The sequence below is a fragment of the Chroicocephalus ridibundus genome, chromosome 7 (assembly GCF_963924245.1).
Source record: "Chroicocephalus ridibundus chromosome 7, bChrRid1.1, whole genome shotgun sequence".
Lineage (NCBI taxonomy): Eukaryota > Metazoa > Chordata > Aves > Charadriiformes > Laridae > Chroicocephalus > Chroicocephalus ridibundus.
This window is the reverse complement of record NC_086290.1, coordinates 28,445,030-28,463,658: the sequence shown is the minus strand read 5'-3', so window position 1 is coordinate 28,463,658 and position 18,629 is coordinate 28,445,030. Positions and strand designations below refer to the sequence as shown.

Genomic DNA, 18,629 nt, shown 5'->3' with positions numbered 1-18,629 from the left:
AAAACTGATTATAGGTGCCACTGACTGAAAAATAAGCTCTGTGGCTGACACAATTACATTGATGAGCGGTTGCAATTCCTGTTCAGATTGAAAAAGGTCAGTCTTTTCTTTCTCCAGTTATTATATCAATCAGAGATACATGCAAGCAGGATTTTTTTTTTTTTTAAAGAAATAGTTAGCTTTTTCTCCTGCAGGAATTTAAGCAGGAGCTCTGCATCAAAAATATATGGTAAGATGGAAATAAGACTCTTTTTGGGTGCTCTGCTCTGTGCCTGAGCATTCACGTGTCCTGTATCATTAAAACTGTATACCACTATTACTTTTACTTATTTCAGTTCTAAAAACTGGAATTTCATTGCATATTTTTTCATTAGCATCCTTAAAACCATACAGAGTTTTTCTTAATGGGGAGAGGTAAATATAAGCATTGGGTCAAGCAAGAATAACTCTACTAATGTTGCTGGACAGTGGGAGTAGAGCCAGGGATGCTCTCAGCTACTGGGGTTTTTTTAGCTAGATGTATGTGGTCATTTAAAGAATCCATATGTATACAGTGAGTCTTTCAGGAACCCTTTTATATTGTGAAATCAGGCATCTGTCTTTCTTGTTTGTTCTGCTAATGGTGTGCTTATTGAATATCCAAAGATATTTTTCTTTTTGATAGGATGATGGTGATAATCAGATGAATATGAAATAATAAAAATTACTAGCAAATGTAGGTATGTATATTTCCATAGAGGGCATAATAGCAGAGAGGTGGCGCTACCAGAACTATTATGTATCACATCATTCTTTGCTCATCGTTATCTTTACAACATACTGTTACAAGAGTTCTTGAGTCATCAGGTAAGGAAACGGAGAAGGGGAGAAAGTGGGACAAGAAAGAAGTAGCTGGGGAAAAAGAGAGTTGAGACTGAGATACCAACGTCACTCATTGGCTTTGCAATTTTCTGTCAGGAGGAAAGATGATCCAGAGGTATCCTAAGAAGTGAGGGTTATGTAATGAGATTTTGTAAAAATTGCAAATGAGAGAAATAAAATATCCCCTTCTATCACCTTAAGATGGTTATTATTTTGATGACAAATGGCAGTATTAGTTGCCCAAAAAAAAAATTAATTCGTGAACCAAGCCCTAGGTTTGTTTTTAGATGACTAAGAAATTCAAATCAGTGGAATTTTTCTTTATTTACATAGTACTGAAATCAGTCCTTTAAATCCATTTGAATGGAAAATTCCCAAAAAAGACAGCTGCTGGTTTTCTTGGTTTTTTCCAAGCCTTGGAGGAGTAGCTTTATCTGTACCTAATACTTTCACAGCGCTTATTAAAGAAATATATTGCTGAAGAAGTAAGGCCATTCTTTTGTTGCCAGACATTGTTTTCTCACATAATTAGGGAATAAATAACAGAATGCCGGCGATTGGTAGTTGAATGGAATTTTGTCTGTGTCCAGTTGTGCCAAAGTTAAAGGTTGTGTCAAGTCTGTAAAATTTGAATTAAATTTCCCTCTTTTCTCTCAGCCCTTGAGTGAATTTAGTCTCCAAGTGTAAAGGAATGGGTCAAGCCCAATGCTGTTGCTTCAGGATGCTTTGGTTTTGCCTCGAAATGAGATAAATGTTCTAATTTTTAAACTGTTTTTCTGAAAAAGCTGTTGGGGACTGTTGGGGAAAAGAGTCTTGCTGGTGGCTTTTTTCTGTATTTCTCAGCAACTATTTAGGTAAAGGAAAAGACCTCTGAGAGTACAAGCTGGTCTGGCAGCAACTTCCACACAATCAGTAATGTGGCTTGATTTGGGTTTTTTTTTTTGGTAAATGTTATTTTTGCTCATACTTATCTTCAGTTTTGTGACATAAATGCAAGCAGTATTTAAAACACGAGGAAAAATGTGTGTTGCTAGGGGATGGCAGGCAATTGTGAGACCAAGAAGTTGGTGAGTTGGTTTTGATACAGAATTGTTCAGGCGTTTCAATAGCTTTTTTGAAAAATCTTCCTTTATCATCCTTCTTCCTTAATTCTACAGCTGCTGCATTATTGACTTAGTATGAGAAATATGCTACATTTCCTATAGCATAAAAATTATATGTACAAACAGTAGGTTACATATCATTTCCTTACTACTTGTTTTCAAGGCGAGTGAAAATGTTTTGGTGTCTGTTAGACAAGTTATATTTGAAATGCAATTTATTGGTCAAATCTTGAGGGCATGACTAAATACTCTCACTCCTCAGGCAAACCTGCCACAGAAATCAGTGAGAATGCACAATTATAGATGTCATTTAACTGAAATGAAGATGAGTGTTTCCTAGTTGACTTCAATGTCAGTTCTGCCTGGGCAAGTACCGAGTAAGTAGTTCAGACACAGGCCCGTGAGAATGCACTTGCATGCAGATTGTCAGTTCTTCTTGATTCATTTATTTAGACACCCATAAATTTTGTAGTGAGTTCCAAAGCACTTTAGCAGCTGTGGGTAGAATGTTAAGATTTCCTCCCCCCCCAAACGGCAAGTGAAGTGTGTTTCTAGTAATATATTTCAGATTCGTAGATAGAGGAGGCAATGTTATTTTTATAGTCGAGGAGATGAACCAAGACATTTTTAAGCAGGAGTGAAGGATGTCTGGGTAGAATACAGTATGTTTGTTGCAATCTTTGGATGTTATTTTTCTAATCATTCCTACATTATTAAAATGTTAAAAAGATAATGCAGTACTACAGAAAGTTTGCATTCCAGGACCTCTAAAATAAATGTGTCAAGGTCTGTAATGGGAGTATAAAATATTTACAAAATAATAGATGTCTGGTGTCAGAAAAAGATAAGTTTAACCAGCAAGAACATTTACTTTCACCCAGATGAGAGTCACATTTTCTAATAACAGAATTTATACTTTATTTCAAGCTTTATCCAAACTGTATTATAATTTCCAACTTGTAAATTTTTCCATTCCAGCCAATAAGAACTGGGATAGCTCAGAAAAGATGAAAGGTTAAGGTAGATTTAAAGTAAATTTGTCTAAACATACCACAACAGGACCCAGGAAGATGAAGCTGTTGGATAGTCTCACTTTATAGATACTGGTTAAGTTAATGTCCACCCTTGCTAGCTGTGTGTTGTTATGTGTCCCCTGGTTAGATCCACCTTGCTTTCAGCTGCTGGCAGCATAGTGCTACTGGTCTTGCTGAGTTTTATGAACAAACTTCTAGTGAAAGTTTTCCCAACTGACTATAACAGGGATGCGATGTGTCATTGAGAAGTTAGATATCGGCAACGTGCACTAGGGAATTGCCCTGTGTTTGTAGACGAGGTGGTTTTCTCCAGAACTAACACACTGAATTTACCATAGTTACCTGTTCACCCTATTCAATCTGAAAAATGTAAAAGAGGAGGAAAATTCTATTAATCTCTTTACAAATGAGGAATAGAGAAGTCCGATATAACCTGCATTCTGTAAAAAAAAAAAAGGCAGAATTGAAGACAAGCAGGTGAAATGGAGACACAACACAAGTTGCTTCAAGTGAGTGTTAGAAGTTAGTTCGTTTGCCCCAGCCATGGTTGGTGCACTCCTGCATTTGTCTAACAGTGCAGAATCAACCCTTCTCTTGTTCCTCTTGCTGTGGCACAGAGGAATTGCATTGTGTTGAAATATTAAATAACAGATTTTTGAAATCTGAATGCCCCCCTCCCCTTGTATTTTTTTCCTCCCAATTTATTGACCAAGATCGAGAAAAATTTGGGTGCAAAAACAGACCTAAAACACCAGCTAACCAACCAAAAACAATTCCCCAAGAATCCCCAACTAGGCAAGGAATTTACTAAAAATCATAGGTGATATAGTGGGATCGTGACAGACACCCCAGCTGTTGGAGCAGCAGGCACTCTCTGTTCAGGAAGGTGTACAAATAAGTATAGGAATAGATTTTGCAGGGCAAGATTTTACAGTTGCAGAACTGTGTGTGCTTCTGAATATTTTCCAATTCTCATCAGTCTGCTTTCATAAAAATTAAACCCATCCAAAAGTTCAAAACCAAACATTTTAAATGCTACATCTTTAATCCGATCACCTGCGAATAATTTTGTACCCTGAGGAAAAAAAAGACGGGTTCCTTTGTAAGAAAATTCCTTGGAGTCTTTGGGGTGCCAAATCAGAAATAAAATATCCAAGAAATTAAGTATCAACATCACTTGTACCATTGCCAAACAAGCAATACTTCTGAAATGAAAAGGATACTTCGGCTCAGCCCGTTGGAGAGTAGTGATGCAGTTAATCAAATAATCAGTCTTGCTACAGAGTTCACTCAATATTGCAGAGCCGTCCAGACATTTCCTGATGTAGCTTCAGTATCTTGAGAAAATATGTTGTAGCTTATTTCAGTGCATATTTGTGTTTGAGCTGAAAAGCTTTATATTTATAGCTTCCATTTATTTCTCATCTTTGTATGGAAACAAAATTGGTTTTCTTTAGAATGTGTCAAACAGATTTATTTCATGTAAAACCTTTCATTATATAAAACCTAGCTGTTTATCAGACAGGCCTAAAGTCCTAGAAAAAAACATTTTAGAAAAACTAAAGGTAATCAAGGGGTTAATAGATACACTGTGCTGCCTGATTTGCATGTAGGTTTGCAGTGGAATTTTTCTAGAACAGAGCCCTACGGGTTTTCCAGCCTCATTTCTCAGCAGACTGCACAACTGGTGAGAAAGTAGGTATTTTGTCTGACAGCCATTAGAGTCTCATTATTCAGCAAGTGTGGAGATAAAACAAAAAAAGATTTTGAAATCCCTTATCAAAGTTAGCTAACTCTGTCTTAATGAGTGTCAAGAAATAATCTCATGCTCTTTGTTGTTTTTTTTTTTGAGAGATGCTGAGATGCAGGACAGAGTGCTTACAAATGCTGTAAAGGTTGTGACCGCTAGTGACTTAATTGCTTTCCTGCTATTGCCTTTATGGCATATATTACTCATAGTGTTCATCTTTTTCTTCACAAAAAGGATAATTAATTGTGTAAGCGCATGCTTTATTCCTTTGTAGCAGCGTGAGCCAGCCAGAAGATAAGACTTTCTGTGAAGAACGATGTTTTGAAACTTCTTTTCTTACTGGAGCTATTGTCTGCCTTTCTGTTCAGTAGCTTTTCTGCTAGTATATTGAAGGAGGCCCATCTTGTCCTTCTATTAATCTGGTCCTTGATATTCTTCTCCCTCCGTATCTTATTTCAGGGCAGAGATGTGCAGCAACTATCGTTTCCAGTATAGTGACCTGTGGGTCCTTTCTCTCTGGCCCAGACCGGTGTCCCAGGGTAGGTCCTAGGCTTTGTTTAGGCAGTCCTTCAAGTACAGTGTGGCTAAATAAGTTTTTCCTACCTTGATTTTATTTTGTCGTGGTTTCTTAACACCTCCCTCAATTGCTTTCAGCCAGGCTTGTAACCCCTTTGACTGTGATCTCTCTGCTTTCATGTTTTGTTTTTTTTCAAACCCTGCAAACTTTGTTACAATATTTCTGTAGTACAGCTAAAGCTACTGATTTTTCTCTCTCCAAATTCTTCATGGCCTTGAGTTTCAAAGCTCTCCATACATTTGTAGGTCTTTTTGTAATGTACTTTCAAGATGCTGACTTGCACCTACCACCCATCAGCCATTGAAACCAGCTTCCAAAACAGCTTCCCGCTTTTCCTGGTCCTATTTGTGAAGAGCTCCCTGCAAACAGCTGCCAAACTTTCTGCTGTTACTCTTGCCTCTGAAAATTTCTCTTTCTCTGTGATGGATTGAAAAACAGAAAAAAAGCTTGTGACAAGTTTGGCTGCCACACCGGTGCCTGATTGTTCTGTCTCTTTTGTGATTTCGTACCTGTCTGGCTGCAGCTGTGATCTCTGCCCTTAAACTGAAAATGGTTTGGTCTGGGGACCACCTTACTGTTCTGCGTGCAGAGAGCTTAGAACAGCAGGGTCAAATGACAGGTTTTAGTAATATCGACTCACTCACCTCTCTTCAGCATTGTCAATGGGCATGTTTTATAAAGAAGAGTAGGAAGAAAAAGCACAGTGAGAAATTAGTGCCCCTTTTTAGTTTTGTCAGATGCGCTGAGCATCTGAAATGTCAAGTTTTAACTGAGAAATTTATTTTTCAATGAACGCTTTTTTTTTATTTTGTCTTTATTGATGCCAATTTAGCCACGGTGATAAGCTTTTCAGCAAAATTTCTTGGATTGTATACGGCTTGGATTGTAACTGATTTTATCTTTGCTACACGGTTGATCAGGGAAAGAGCATTTATACCATAGTCTGAGAAACTGATGGATTTCCTCTTCCCGTTCTGCAATCACTCTGTGCTTCAAAGGTTGTTTAATGCAGCCCAATATTCATAGGCGTATTTGGAGCTGTTGAAATTATAGGGAGCACCTGAAAATTGGTTTCACTCAGTACGGTTCTGCTGGTTTGGGAGATATGCTTGCTTTACCTCAAAGTCTCGATTACTCTCAAAAATCAACACTTCAGACTAATAGCAGTTCCCTGTAACACAACTTCTGTGAACTCAGGGCTACCATAAGGCAATCTTTGCACCACGTTTCTAGTAACCCGTAAATAAAGCATAAACCCTTCTTTTCAGAAATCACTTTTGGTTTTAGTTACCATAGGAGGTGGCATGGTCAGAACTTAATTGAAGGTGTTCAGGGCCGTCAAGCTGTCCATGTTTTCAAAAGTCATTCTCTAAGTAGTGATGTGATATTGTGACATACCACTGTGAGCAAGGCTGATGGCACCACAGGTTTTGCACCTAACCATGCATCAGTTCTGCTCACGGGTTGCATAGCCTTGATAACCATGCGGTGATTCAGTTATGCATTAGATTATTTTTGTTGCTGTGTTTCTCCTAACATAGCTGGTTTAGGCTGGAAATTGCATTAAAAGTTGCATGGCTCTTGCTTCGGGTTTTTCAAGAAGAAAAGGAGCACAAGTATTTACTATTTTCTTACCTTTACGAAGGAGAATCATAAAATATCTAGCTTGCTGAAAACAGTTTTTCCATTATGCTCTTTTCTAAGCTGGCAATATGTTCTGTTGTGCAAGCAGGTGGAAGAATTACAAAAACAAGTCTCCATCTTCAGGATGGGAAATGAGCAAATCTCTCAAAGGAGCTTCGGTGTAGTGTTGCCTAGAGCAGCAGTGGCCGCTTTGCAATGGGTTGCTCTTCTGCTGTATGTACTTTGTGCATGGCTGCTCTTCGGTGCCTGCAGCTGGGGGACACGGGGAAGGACCCGGCACAGGGAAAGGGTGCGAAGCGGAAGCCTGGCAGTGGGTGGTTATAAGGGCGACATGGTCTCTTCCCAGTGGGGAGATGCCTCCATTGCAGACAGCACCACTCTGGGAGGCTGTTCGCTGTCTCGGCATCTTTGTCTGTCCCTGTGCTCAGCCTTCGGCTCAAGTCCCAGGTAATGGTCTCAGCTTCTGGCGGAGAAGAGAGGCAGGCAGGTGTGAAGCTGTACTTTTTATCACATGCACACACATACGCACAAAATATGTGTTTTCAGTAATCAAAATATCATGTCTTCTATTACAGTCACGGTAAGATTTTTGCAGGTTTGCTTATTTATTACATATAGGCAGAAAATGTACGCGACGGTTTTGCAGGGGCTATTTAGGATCATTTCAGAACTCCGCATCTAAAAAGTTTTTAGCATACATGTTGGAAAGAGCTCCTGCAAGTGTATCACATGTGTCATCTTTGCCTTGGATAATCTTTTAATTTCAATTGCTATTCGAACAAGCTGTTGCAAAACAGAAGTTTATTGCAAAGTTGTATTTTGTGTATCTTCAGTGATAAAAAACAGTGCAGATAGGGGTGTTGTGGGATGTAAATCGCAATGAGTATTATTGATACGGGGGGGGAAAAGCAATACCTATAGGCACATTTTAGTATGGTGAGAAATAATTTTAAAATTATAAATTTATAATATGCATATATATATATAAAAAAATGTCATAAAATTGTAAACACACAAATTGCAAATGTAAATGAACTCTCTTAAAAGTAACTTATAAACCAAACTGCTTGATGGAATGGTTAGGGGGGGTAAAGAAAACATACATTGTTTTTGCTTTCTGCATGGACTGCATTGATCACTGGGCTGTGAGCCAGGGCAGAGCGTTCACATTCAGTTGCTCACCAGGGGGAAAAAAAAAAACAACTGAAAAGAAGAGATGCAGGTCAAGCATCAGAGGGAAGAAGTTTTACCGTAACATTTTTTTGCCCCTTTTTGAGCTAGGGCAAAACCCATTCACTTAGCTGGACTAGGATTTCAGCATTAACGGGTGGGTCCTACAGCTTGTGCCGTAACAAATGTAGTGAGGGGTGCATGACCTGCAAAGGTCGGTAAATCACTTCAGCCAGTCTTGCACGGGAAGCTGGAACCTGTTAGATTTGAACCTGTCAGATGTTATCCCCCGCTGTGCCCTGACTTTGGTACATCCAGCTGAAATGAGGCAGTACTAATTAGATAAATAAGTCTTGAATTTTAACATGGTGCTGACACAAACATAAGGCAAACAACCAGAAATATGTGAAAACAACTTCAAAGCAGAATTGAAACAATGTAAGTAGGCAACGAGAGCATTGATATTACTGAGCCCAAAGCAATACTTAATTAGCTTGCTTTATTTTTTCCTTGGGCTCTATTTCAAAATAAATTCAGGCTTCAGTAAGAACTTGAAATGAACTATTGATTTACTTCTCTGGAGTCTTAAGGAAAAGGGAGACTTAATTTAAAGACAGGAATTCAACACAGATGAAATACGGCCTTCCTATGTGGAAAAAGAATGTAGTCGGTACAGTGCAACAGTACGGGTTAGATTTTTTTTTTTTAAGTGAACCTCTTGCATGTGAGTTACAATGTGAGCATTTCAACCTGATCCTGACTCAGGATGAATTGTAGCTACAGTTTTCTGAAGGAGGTGGGTACCACTGTGGTCTCCTGCTTCCAGCTGTGCTCTGCTGAGCTGCATCCCTGGGCCAGGGCAGGACGGACTCACTCATGCCCTCATTCGGCCTCTGCTCATCTCTGTTGGGCTCCGTGGGATTGGCCCAGGTGGAAATCAGAGCAAATTTGAGCCTATTCTCAGTAATACTTGCCTTCAGAAATAGCAAGAGGACTATAATCCTACAGCTGCATCTAGCCATCCACATGTATTTTATACAGTGATTACAGTTTGGAAGTATGTATATGCATGCAGGCATTAACAGTTGCATTTCTGATTTCTGTACGGAGATATTATTTGTTATCTCTGTGCTACAAGTACAAATAAAAAAGTAATCTTCTTCGTGCTTTGTATATACATGTGATTTGCATTTCCTGTGCTTTGCATGGTTGAATACTTGGCATTTCTGTCTCAAACATAAAACTGTAAGCAATGATGTTTTGAATTCTGTGGATTGAAAACAATAAGCTGTTATCAAAAGCCCATTTGGAGAAGTGCAATTTTCTGATTTTAGAAGCCAGGAAAACCCAATTCTGGCCCCACTGCAGTGATGAATAGGCACTTAGCTCAGTGTACTTTCTGTGGGAGTTAAACTGTATAATAACCTTACAATTATGATCTTTGAAGATGTTCTGCATTAAGCATTTAGAATGGTGGAAGGAAACATTAATTCATAGAGAGGCGTGTGTCTCTCCTTATACACATACATCTCCATGGATGAAGAGCTTATTTGTGTCAGGAAGCTTTCCAAATGATGGTATTATTATGTGAACTGAGGTTCTTTCCAAAAGCTGAGATACTGGCAGAACTGAGCCCAGCTGGATGCTGGTAACTTCTCTCTAGTTTTCTAGAAGTTTTCTTGTTAGCTTGTTATGCATTTTTTACTCTAGAATTGCTTTGTATTATGAATAATGAAAACACCGTAAATCTAGGGAATATTTTAAAAACTGACGTACTACATCAGCTGGTGGCCGGCTAAGTGAGGAGAAGTGGGAAATGAAATCTGTCATTTTTCAATCATCTGTTAAATTCAGCGATGGAAAACCATTACTCCGTGATGGTAATTGGTGGCCTGTGTAAAATGGATCTTACTCCACTGCTCAGGATCTCACTCCACGGATGCTTGATGGCAAAACAAAGCAATAAAAATCTGCTCCCTCTCGTTGCAGACGGTTTGAACAGAGAGGTCAGGGGCCGTAGTGTGAGCACCGTTGGGCATTTGCTGCACGAAGGGGGTCTCTCAGGCCAGGGTTCCACCCCAGCACCCATCAGCTGGTGTTCCTGCTGGCCCCTTCCTGCTCCCTTTGTCCAGGGGGAGATGATTTCTATGTCCAGAAAGTGCTTCAAAAGCACCAAATCTTTACACTTACATTATAAAAAAATCATGGGAAACAACATTAAAAAAAACCCAAACTAGAACTGTAGTCTCTATGTATTAACATACAGCTTGCAGATTCTGCAGATGTATTCTTTTTTTAAGGCCTGAAATGCAAAATACTGAGGAACCTTCCTCTATTGCGGTCAGGTTCACATACATCCTGGCGTTGTGCCTTTTGCAGTCTGGCATAATATGGCACAGAAAAACAAGAAGTCGTCTATTTTCCTGTAATGTGAATTCACAAATGGCAGCAGTTCAGCGTGTTCCCTTTCTAGATGTTAGCATCTCTGAGAACTTTCCATATTGAAAACTCTTTAATTTAAAATGTTAGCAAACGCTGTTTATTAAAACCATGTATTTTGTGAAGACTCGCAAGTCATATACTATGTTCTAGGTTTTTGCAGATGTGACTTATTACTACAGTGGCATTAAAATTGAATAGTCTATGAACTATGATTTAACATCACTTTCTTTCGTCATACTTTATCAATCAAAATACCTTCAGAATCTGGTTTTATCATTAATTTAGTCCTAATAGTAGTCTTCGTATGTGATAATGTTCAATGTTTAATACAGTTCATATCGTGTAATTTCAAAGTATTTTTATTGCTACTTTAAAAAATAATAATTCTTTTATTAGAATTTTCTTTCTCCTGCTTTTTAACAATCTAAAATTGATGTACTGCAATGTGCTTCTGGGAAATATGCCAACAACTGTGGGGTTTAGTTTCAAGATGCCTGTTTATGGTTCATACGCACTCTGAAGGGTTTATTGTAGGGGTACAATCCTGTTTTCAGAATTCTTCGTAGCGCAGCATTGGCCTGATACACAGGGTGATGTTAAGACCGAGCCTGGTAGCTGTAAACATAAAGTGCAAGGGCCCATATTTAAAAATAAACAAGTGTTCAAAATGGAACCTAGTTTTTTAAATCAGTTGAGCACTATTTAAAACTATGCTATAGGTGTCAAATGGGACACAAGTCATTTTTAAGAGGTTGCTGTTAAATAGATGTTGTACTTGATAAAATTTGATTCCTGTTGTTCAGAGTGATAACATGTCACAGTCTTCTCCAGCCATTTCTTATTTCCATTTTGTGGGGGTTGCGCATGCCAGCACCCCCGTACTGTCCCCCTCCCATCCCGTGTTCTTGGTGGGTGAGCTTGTTTTACTGCTGGCAGCCAGCAGGGCCGGTGGTCACAGGGACTGCAGCTCAATAAGTTAAAATGCAATGAGCTCATGCAGACAACACGCGGGCAAGGAGCATTTGAATACTGGCTCTGGCACAAAGTTCCTCTGTAGGCACAGTTGGGGACATTTAATCTCTCGCCTTGCGATTGCCATCTGTAAAATGAAGTGATACCTGCCTACCTGTCTCCTAGAAACACAGATGATTTGACTCGTGCGTGTGAAGTGATACGGGAATGCACTGAATGCACATCAGAGCCATCTAGATCTCTGGATATATGGAGAATTGTTCTTGGAAAAGCCTAAAAATATTAGCGGCTGTGTTCATGTGTGTCGTGCAGTACCTTAATCAACTCCTGTAACTGAAATAAGGGATATCAATATCGTATGTCAAGATGATGCTGGAGCCTTTCAGTGTCCTCCCAGTGACTTTGAGAAACTTGAGCCATTCCAAAGGCAAATGTATTGCTTTTCAGAAGTCTTTTGTAATCCCTGGTGCAAAGGCTGACGAGTTTCTGAGTGCTCTCCAGTCCTTAACCCTGGCTGCCTTTGGGCTTTATTTGGCTTCTTTCAGCTGGCCAAACCCACAGCATGACAGCAACCACAGCTGGCATGAATTTGTGGACGTCATTGGTATTCACTCTTAACCTTAAAAACAGGAAGATCACCCCTTTTGTCAAATTACACATTTCATGGTAGGATTTTAACAAGGTTTCAGGGATGCTGCTGTCCTGTATAAAATGAGATGAATTAGGCCCCTATTGTCTTAGGTTCACTAAAACCACAGGACGGTTACTGTGGGATTATTATTTCTTTTTGTGTGGCATATTATGATGCACATATTTTGCTTCTTTTAGAAGATAAAGGGAAAGCAAAACCCAGTAGTGCAAGTCAGCAGTCCAGTACAGAAGTGGGTCCTTTTCTTCCCAAACCTGGAGTGGCAGCGGTGGCACCTGTAACACCCGCCTCGTCCTCCAAGAGCACAAACGGAGCTCCTAACACAGTTACTGAGTCAGAAGAGGAAAAAGCCAAAAAACTGCTTTACTGTTCATTATGCAAAGTGGCTGTGAATTCCCTGTCACAGCTAGAAGCCCACAATACAGGTGAGTATGCATACTGTGTAAGTCAGGTGTGTGTTATTATTTTTAAAATTCAATATAACAAGCTGGTTTTCTGACACTGTGGTAGCCACCCGTCACTGAAGAGTCTTTTAGTTAAAACTTACGATGGCAAGTTACAAAAACATTTCTGTTAATGACAATTTTACATGTGGTGTTTGATATTTTATTAAAGCTCTCTATAATTTTTTTTTAACTGTCTTTCATGTACCCTATAAGCTTTTAGTTGACAAAATCCCTACGGTTCACGTTACCTAATCAGATTCCATCATACCTCCACAGCGAGGATCATTGCAGTTTCCATAACACCAAAGTTTCTAAAATGTCAGTTCTCTATCTCTTTCATATTTCATCTCACTATCTCTGGTGTCCGGTTTTTTGCTGGTACAACTTATAGTAATTTTTGTTATTTGATATTTTTGATAATTTTAGGGTGGTCTCCTTAGATTTCCTAGATGTCCTAGAATCTTTTGACTATTGCAAATTAGATATGTTCCCTTTAAAAGGCCACAAGCAGCAATCCCTAACGTGCTCTGGCTGCTCTGTGATGTGCTGGTGTCAAGCTTGTTAACAAACATTGAAGCTGGTTTTACATCTGTAATCCATTCTTGAAATGGCCAAAGCAGACGTTTCTTCCAAATCAGAGGATACTTTTTGAAATATTCCTGTTCCTAGGCAGGTTTGGGGTGATTGCTGTGGTTCCTCTCCCACTCTTGGCTTGGCCCTGTTTTGTGATTCATCAACTATATGGATTTTGGCAGAAGAATAAGCTACAAACACCTTGGCCGTACAGCCACACGCTGCCCCCAAACAGAGAGGCAGTGCTCCAACGTGCCTGTTGTTCCCTTTTTGTGCAAACCCTTTTTCCATCGTCTGGCTTCCCTTTAGGTCGAGGACATGGGAATTACACTGACCAAAACCAGTCATCATTAATCCTGATCTGTGGTGACTCTAACCATTCATTCTGTCTTGAAGATAAATGTGTTACAAAAAGTCCCAGGGCTGACGGACATGGTTGTATGTTGCTGATCAGTAACTCGCCTGCGTCTCCTTGTCCATTAGGCTCCAAGCACAAGACCATGGTCGAGGCTCGGAATGGTGCTGGTCCCATCAAGTCGTACCCTAGACCTGGATCCCGGCTGAAGGTGCAGAATGGCAGTAAAGGCTCAGGACTGCAGAACAAGACGTTTCATTGTGAAATCTGTGATGTACATGTTAATTCAGAAATTCAACTTAAACAGGTAGCTCGCATGTATCTGGGACTCCTTTGTTGTTTTCAGTTGTATTGCAATGTTACAGGTGGGATGTAGGTCTGTGTGAAGATGTTTTGGCAAAAAGTGAACTTAGTATTTCTTCTCTGTCGCTCCACAACTGTTTCTAAACAGTTCACCATAGGTCAAGTTTACATAATTGTTTCATCTGGGAAAAAATGGGCTTGAGAGTTGTAAAGCAGAGGTGGACAAGGTGTCAGTATCAGTGAATAACACAGCAGATCTAGTCTAAAGGGTTGCTGTGGCTCAAGAGAGAGATTTGAACTTTGGTCTTCCAAATGGAAGAAATTCTGGGTTGAGGTTCCCTGAACTCCTCTTTTGGTGCTGTTTCAGTCTGCTGGGATACTTTTTAATAGTGTGTGAGAAGGAGAACGTGACTTGAATCTGTTGGTTTAGAACAGTCAGCGAGAGGGGTAATACAGTAGATACGTCTGAAGTGTGTAGAGCGACATTATCATCAACAGCGTAGCTGTACGAACACGCGGCTCTGCTCTGTCTGAGCCAATTAGCCCTAGGTTCAGAGCTGTGCCGATGCAAATACGTTGTTTCTGATACCCAAACGGGAATCTCTGACTGGATGGGGCTGTGTGGATGTGTCCTCTCATTCCCTGTTATTGCAGTTATCTCTAAGATAGTGTTAAATTGCATGGTGTAGACGTATCCCTGGGTACTGGTTCTTCCTTCAGCTAATATTGAATTATTTATACAACTGAACAACATCAGCGAGACTGAAATTTACGCCCTACTTCTGAATATCTCTATGACCTCGTGATTACAGCTCTGCCTGGTTCAAAGCTCCTCAAGTGCAAAAAGGAAATACTAACCAAAATATCAATAATTTGCAGAGCCTGTCTTGGATAACAGATTTTGCTGTATTTGATTAGTTTCTGATTCTCTATTTGATGTGCTCCAAATTGTTATGTTTAATTTAGCAAAACTCATCTTTGCTCTCTCTAAAGAACCTACTTTATCTAACAAACGGGGGCTTAGGCATATCCCACTGATAAATCGATTTCAAACTCAAAACTGAGAAATGTTTAAACAGCTAATTAAATGTGAGCATATTTATTTCAGCACATTTCCAGCCGAAGGCATAAGGACAGAGTTGCAGGAAAGCCTATGAAACCTAAATATAGTCCTTACAACAAACTGCAGCGCAGCCCAAGTATTTTAGCAGTAAGTATTTTTATTTCTCGTCACTGTCTGTGTGAATTTATGACCTTGGGGACTCCCACCGCCCAGAGACAGGAACATGACAGACCTGACACTTCCGCAGCGTTTCTCCCCCTGCAGGCTGAATCTGCACGGGGATCAGATTTGAAGATAGTAATGTATTCTGTCTGCCCAGTCAAAGGCACGCAGACAGCGCTGCGAGTGTTATTTACTGCTGGGAAGAAGGGAATAATCAGTGGAATGGGGAATGAACCATGTGCCCCGTGGAAAGGTGTCGGCTCTGTTGGGCTAGTGCACTTCTCCTCAAAGGCTGCAATGTATATGCTGTCTGTCTGGGCACCTGAGGTGACTCTCAGTTATGATGGATGCAGTCAGGAAAAGGACAGAAGATGTTAAGATATAAAAATGCTAATGCTCATCCTCTGCGTAGAGCAAAACAGAGTGCTGTGTGGATGTGTTATGTTGGTACAAGAGTTATCAGGCGTTCAGGAGAATTGATTGCCTACCTGCACGCTCGGGCTGTGTCTGTCACTGGCTATCAAAACACCTCTCTCCTGCCGTTGTGCCCCAGCCGTTCCCCTTTCACACCCACCTGCAATTCCAGGAATTCCCCAAGCTGGTTCTGCCAGGCAGCTGCAGCCGGAGTTCAGGCTGGCTCTAGCACAGCACAGATTGTATGTTTATTTGCTCATGACTCAGCCTGTATTTTATTCATTAGGGAAAAGTGCATGCCACCTATGGCACAAAAACAACTTACAGGTTGGAAAGAGAGAGAGATGCAAATGTGTGTGTGCAACATTAAGCATGTGTAAAGCCTTTAAAAGCTGAAATATTAATGTGTCTTTGTAATTGTATAGAGGCAAATGAAAATGCTGCAGGCTTTCTCTAAGCCTCCCCCTTCGATAGGTTCTGCACACACTACTCTTTATCTTCATTTGTGCAATACATCATTTTATAATTTATTGCATAGGGAGAGACCTCCACTAATGAAGGACATGAGCATCTTTCCCCCCTACAAATGCGTGATTGTGGCACAAACCATTTTCACTGAGACTGTAGCGTATGTATTTCTGGTTAGCTTTTTCACTACAAGCACCGGCAAACATTGTAGATCATAAACTGAGTAATAATTCTTTCAGAAAGAATTCTTTATGGTATTGATCTTAAAAAATATTTCTGTTTTGAAAAGAGCAGCTCCGCATTGGCAAGTAACAAGCTAACTGGGCTAATACTAGTTTCCCATCTTAGAATCATAGAATGTGTTGGGTTGGAAGGGACCTCTAAAGGCCATCTAGTCCAACCCCCCTGCAGTAAGCAGGGACATCTTCAACTAGATCAGGTTGCTCAGAGCCTCATCAAGCCTGGCCTTGAATGTCTCCAGGGATGGGGCCTCCACCATCTTGACCACTCTACTTTTCTAACATTCATTTTTGCAAGTGGAAAATTTGACTTTTGACATGTTTTTTAATGTTGCTTGCACAGTTACCATTTATATAATTTAATGTTGTTCACTTGCAAATTGTGCTTCCTTCTGAACATGACTGCCCCTAGACTCAAGAGATTTATGTATCTTTAAATATGCTGTGTAGTTGCTTTAATTGCCTTGGGAGTAAGAAGACAATGTAGATGAAATTTCTAAGCAGCTGAGATGAGGCCTCTGTGAGAAGCCACAGCGCGCCCTGGGTCAGGGTTCATATTTTCCCTCATGTAAAAGTAGGCGTTACCTTGCTTTTTTTGTGTGTGCTTTATTCCAGGCAAAACTTGCATTCCAGAAGGACATGATTAAGCCACTGGCACCTGCTTTCCTTTCATCCCCTCTTGCTGCGGCTGCAGCTGTATCGTCGGCTCTGTCCCTTCCTCCCCGTCCCTCCGCCTCCCTGTTCCAGGCGCCTGCGATTCCACCAGCTCTCCTCAGGCCAGGCCATGGGCCCATCCGGGCAACACCTGCCTCCATACTTTTTGCACCATACTAATTTATTGATGTAAAAAAAGAGATAACTCTGGCCAGTAGAAAGGGTAAAAGAAAAGCAGGAAAGGGGTCGAGAATTTAAAATGTCTTTCTCTTTTGAAATGCCATCCAGCGCGACACCTCAACCAACCGCACCATAACATTCATCATCGATGGTACTGCATTTTGGAGTCTGGACAACTCTCTCTCTCAGTCTATCTCTGTCACTCTTTTTTTTTTTTTTTTTTTAAATACAAATAGAGAGTTATTTACTAAAAACTTGATTACTCATAAAATTTATATCATTAAAGATTCATGCATCTATTAGATTTTTTTTTCTTTTTTTTTTCTTCAATGTGTATGATGCACCTTGGAATCAAGGAACGTAAAATATTTTCCTGACAGACTTGAAAACTAGGGTCTTCCTTTCTTACACTTATGTAAATACTTCTCTGAAAACCAATGGGGTACAATCTAATGTGGAAAAAAAGGTAGATGAACCAAATGCTTGATTGTGGATAACATCTCAAAAATGAATTGTGTCTTTTTTTTCTTTTTTTTCCTCAGTGTGCTCTTGTTGACAGGGATTGTGTACTGTCCTAGGCCCCAGTACTGGTGTATCTTGTGTAGTACTGATGTATCACATGTCTGATTTTAATATTTTTAGTTTCTGTGCAAATGTTTGAAAGCAATGCAGCGCTGAAGCTTTTAATTATTTCTTTTGTGTCCCACTTTATTTAGAGAAATTAAAAATAGAAAGCCATATAACATATAGTTAAGATTACTACTTGTTTGCTACTTTTTTTTTAACTTATTTTTGTTGTTTCCTCACTGGTGTTGCTAAGCAATGTTTAAAGAGAAAAAAAAGCTTTTAAATTGCACAGTACCACAGCTCACACACATTGTTCAAGAAGACAATGGATCCATGTATTTGTACGTAAATATCCTTTTTTTCTTCATTTCTAACTAGTTTCCTTTGTAACAATGCTGCATAATGTTGTGGCTCCCTAATGCAATAATGTACAGAACATAAAATATTTATAATTGACCGTATTCTCTGTTTATTGAATATATTGCAGTAATACCCCACCGATCTTCTTACCTCCCCGACCCTTTTATAAAGGCGATATCAATATGCAGTACTCAGACTGAAGTCATGATGTGATAATGGGGACAACAGGTGGAAGAAAGGAAAAAAAAAAATAGAATTAACTTTTAGAGCATCTTTATCTGCAATCCATAATAGTAAAATGTCTGTGTATTTTTTTAAATGTACCTTTTCAATAAAATAATGAGAAAAATATACACGCTTCTTGTGTTTATTAATTGGTATGGGGGGAGAAAAAAGCCTGGAAGAAACACATTTAGCTGAAGGAGTCTTCAGGAGCAGGCAAAGCATTAGAGTTGCAATAAAGTATAATTACAGAACCTGTGTTTACTTCCCTTGTGTATTAATATCTTTTCCTTCCTACATCCTGTTACAGCCTTTACGGGGGCTTTTTTGCAGTAGGACTGTAAACATTCGCTACATTGGAGATTTAGAGGAAGAAGCAGTAGAGCCAGGTGGGTAATCAGGGTTTTATTATTGCACCACC

The 18,629-nt window shown here is 39.7% G+C and overlaps 1 protein-coding gene across 11 annotated transcripts in view; it reads left to right on the top strand.

The window, feature by feature from the left end:
• The window catches only part of ZNF385B (zinc finger protein 385B), a 172,415-nt gene extending 154,091 nt beyond the window's left edge, over positions 1 to 18,324 (top strand). For all 11 annotated transcript variants that reach the window (XM_063340954.1, XM_063340953.1, XM_063340963.1 and 8 more), the window contains 4 exons: positions 12,382 to 12,627; positions 13,705 to 13,883; positions 14,988 to 15,089; positions 16,841 to 18,324. In XM_063340954.1, coding sequence (XP_063197024.1) covers positions 12,382 to 12,627; positions 13,705 to 13,883; positions 14,988 to 15,089; positions 16,841 to 17,059 — 746 coding nt within the window. In that variant the 3' untranslated portion in view covers positions 17,060 to 18,324. The remainder of the gene's footprint in view (positions 1 to 12,381; positions 12,628 to 13,704; positions 13,884 to 14,987; positions 15,090 to 16,840) is intronic.
• Positions 18,325 to 18,629: the final 305 nt, after the last annotated feature.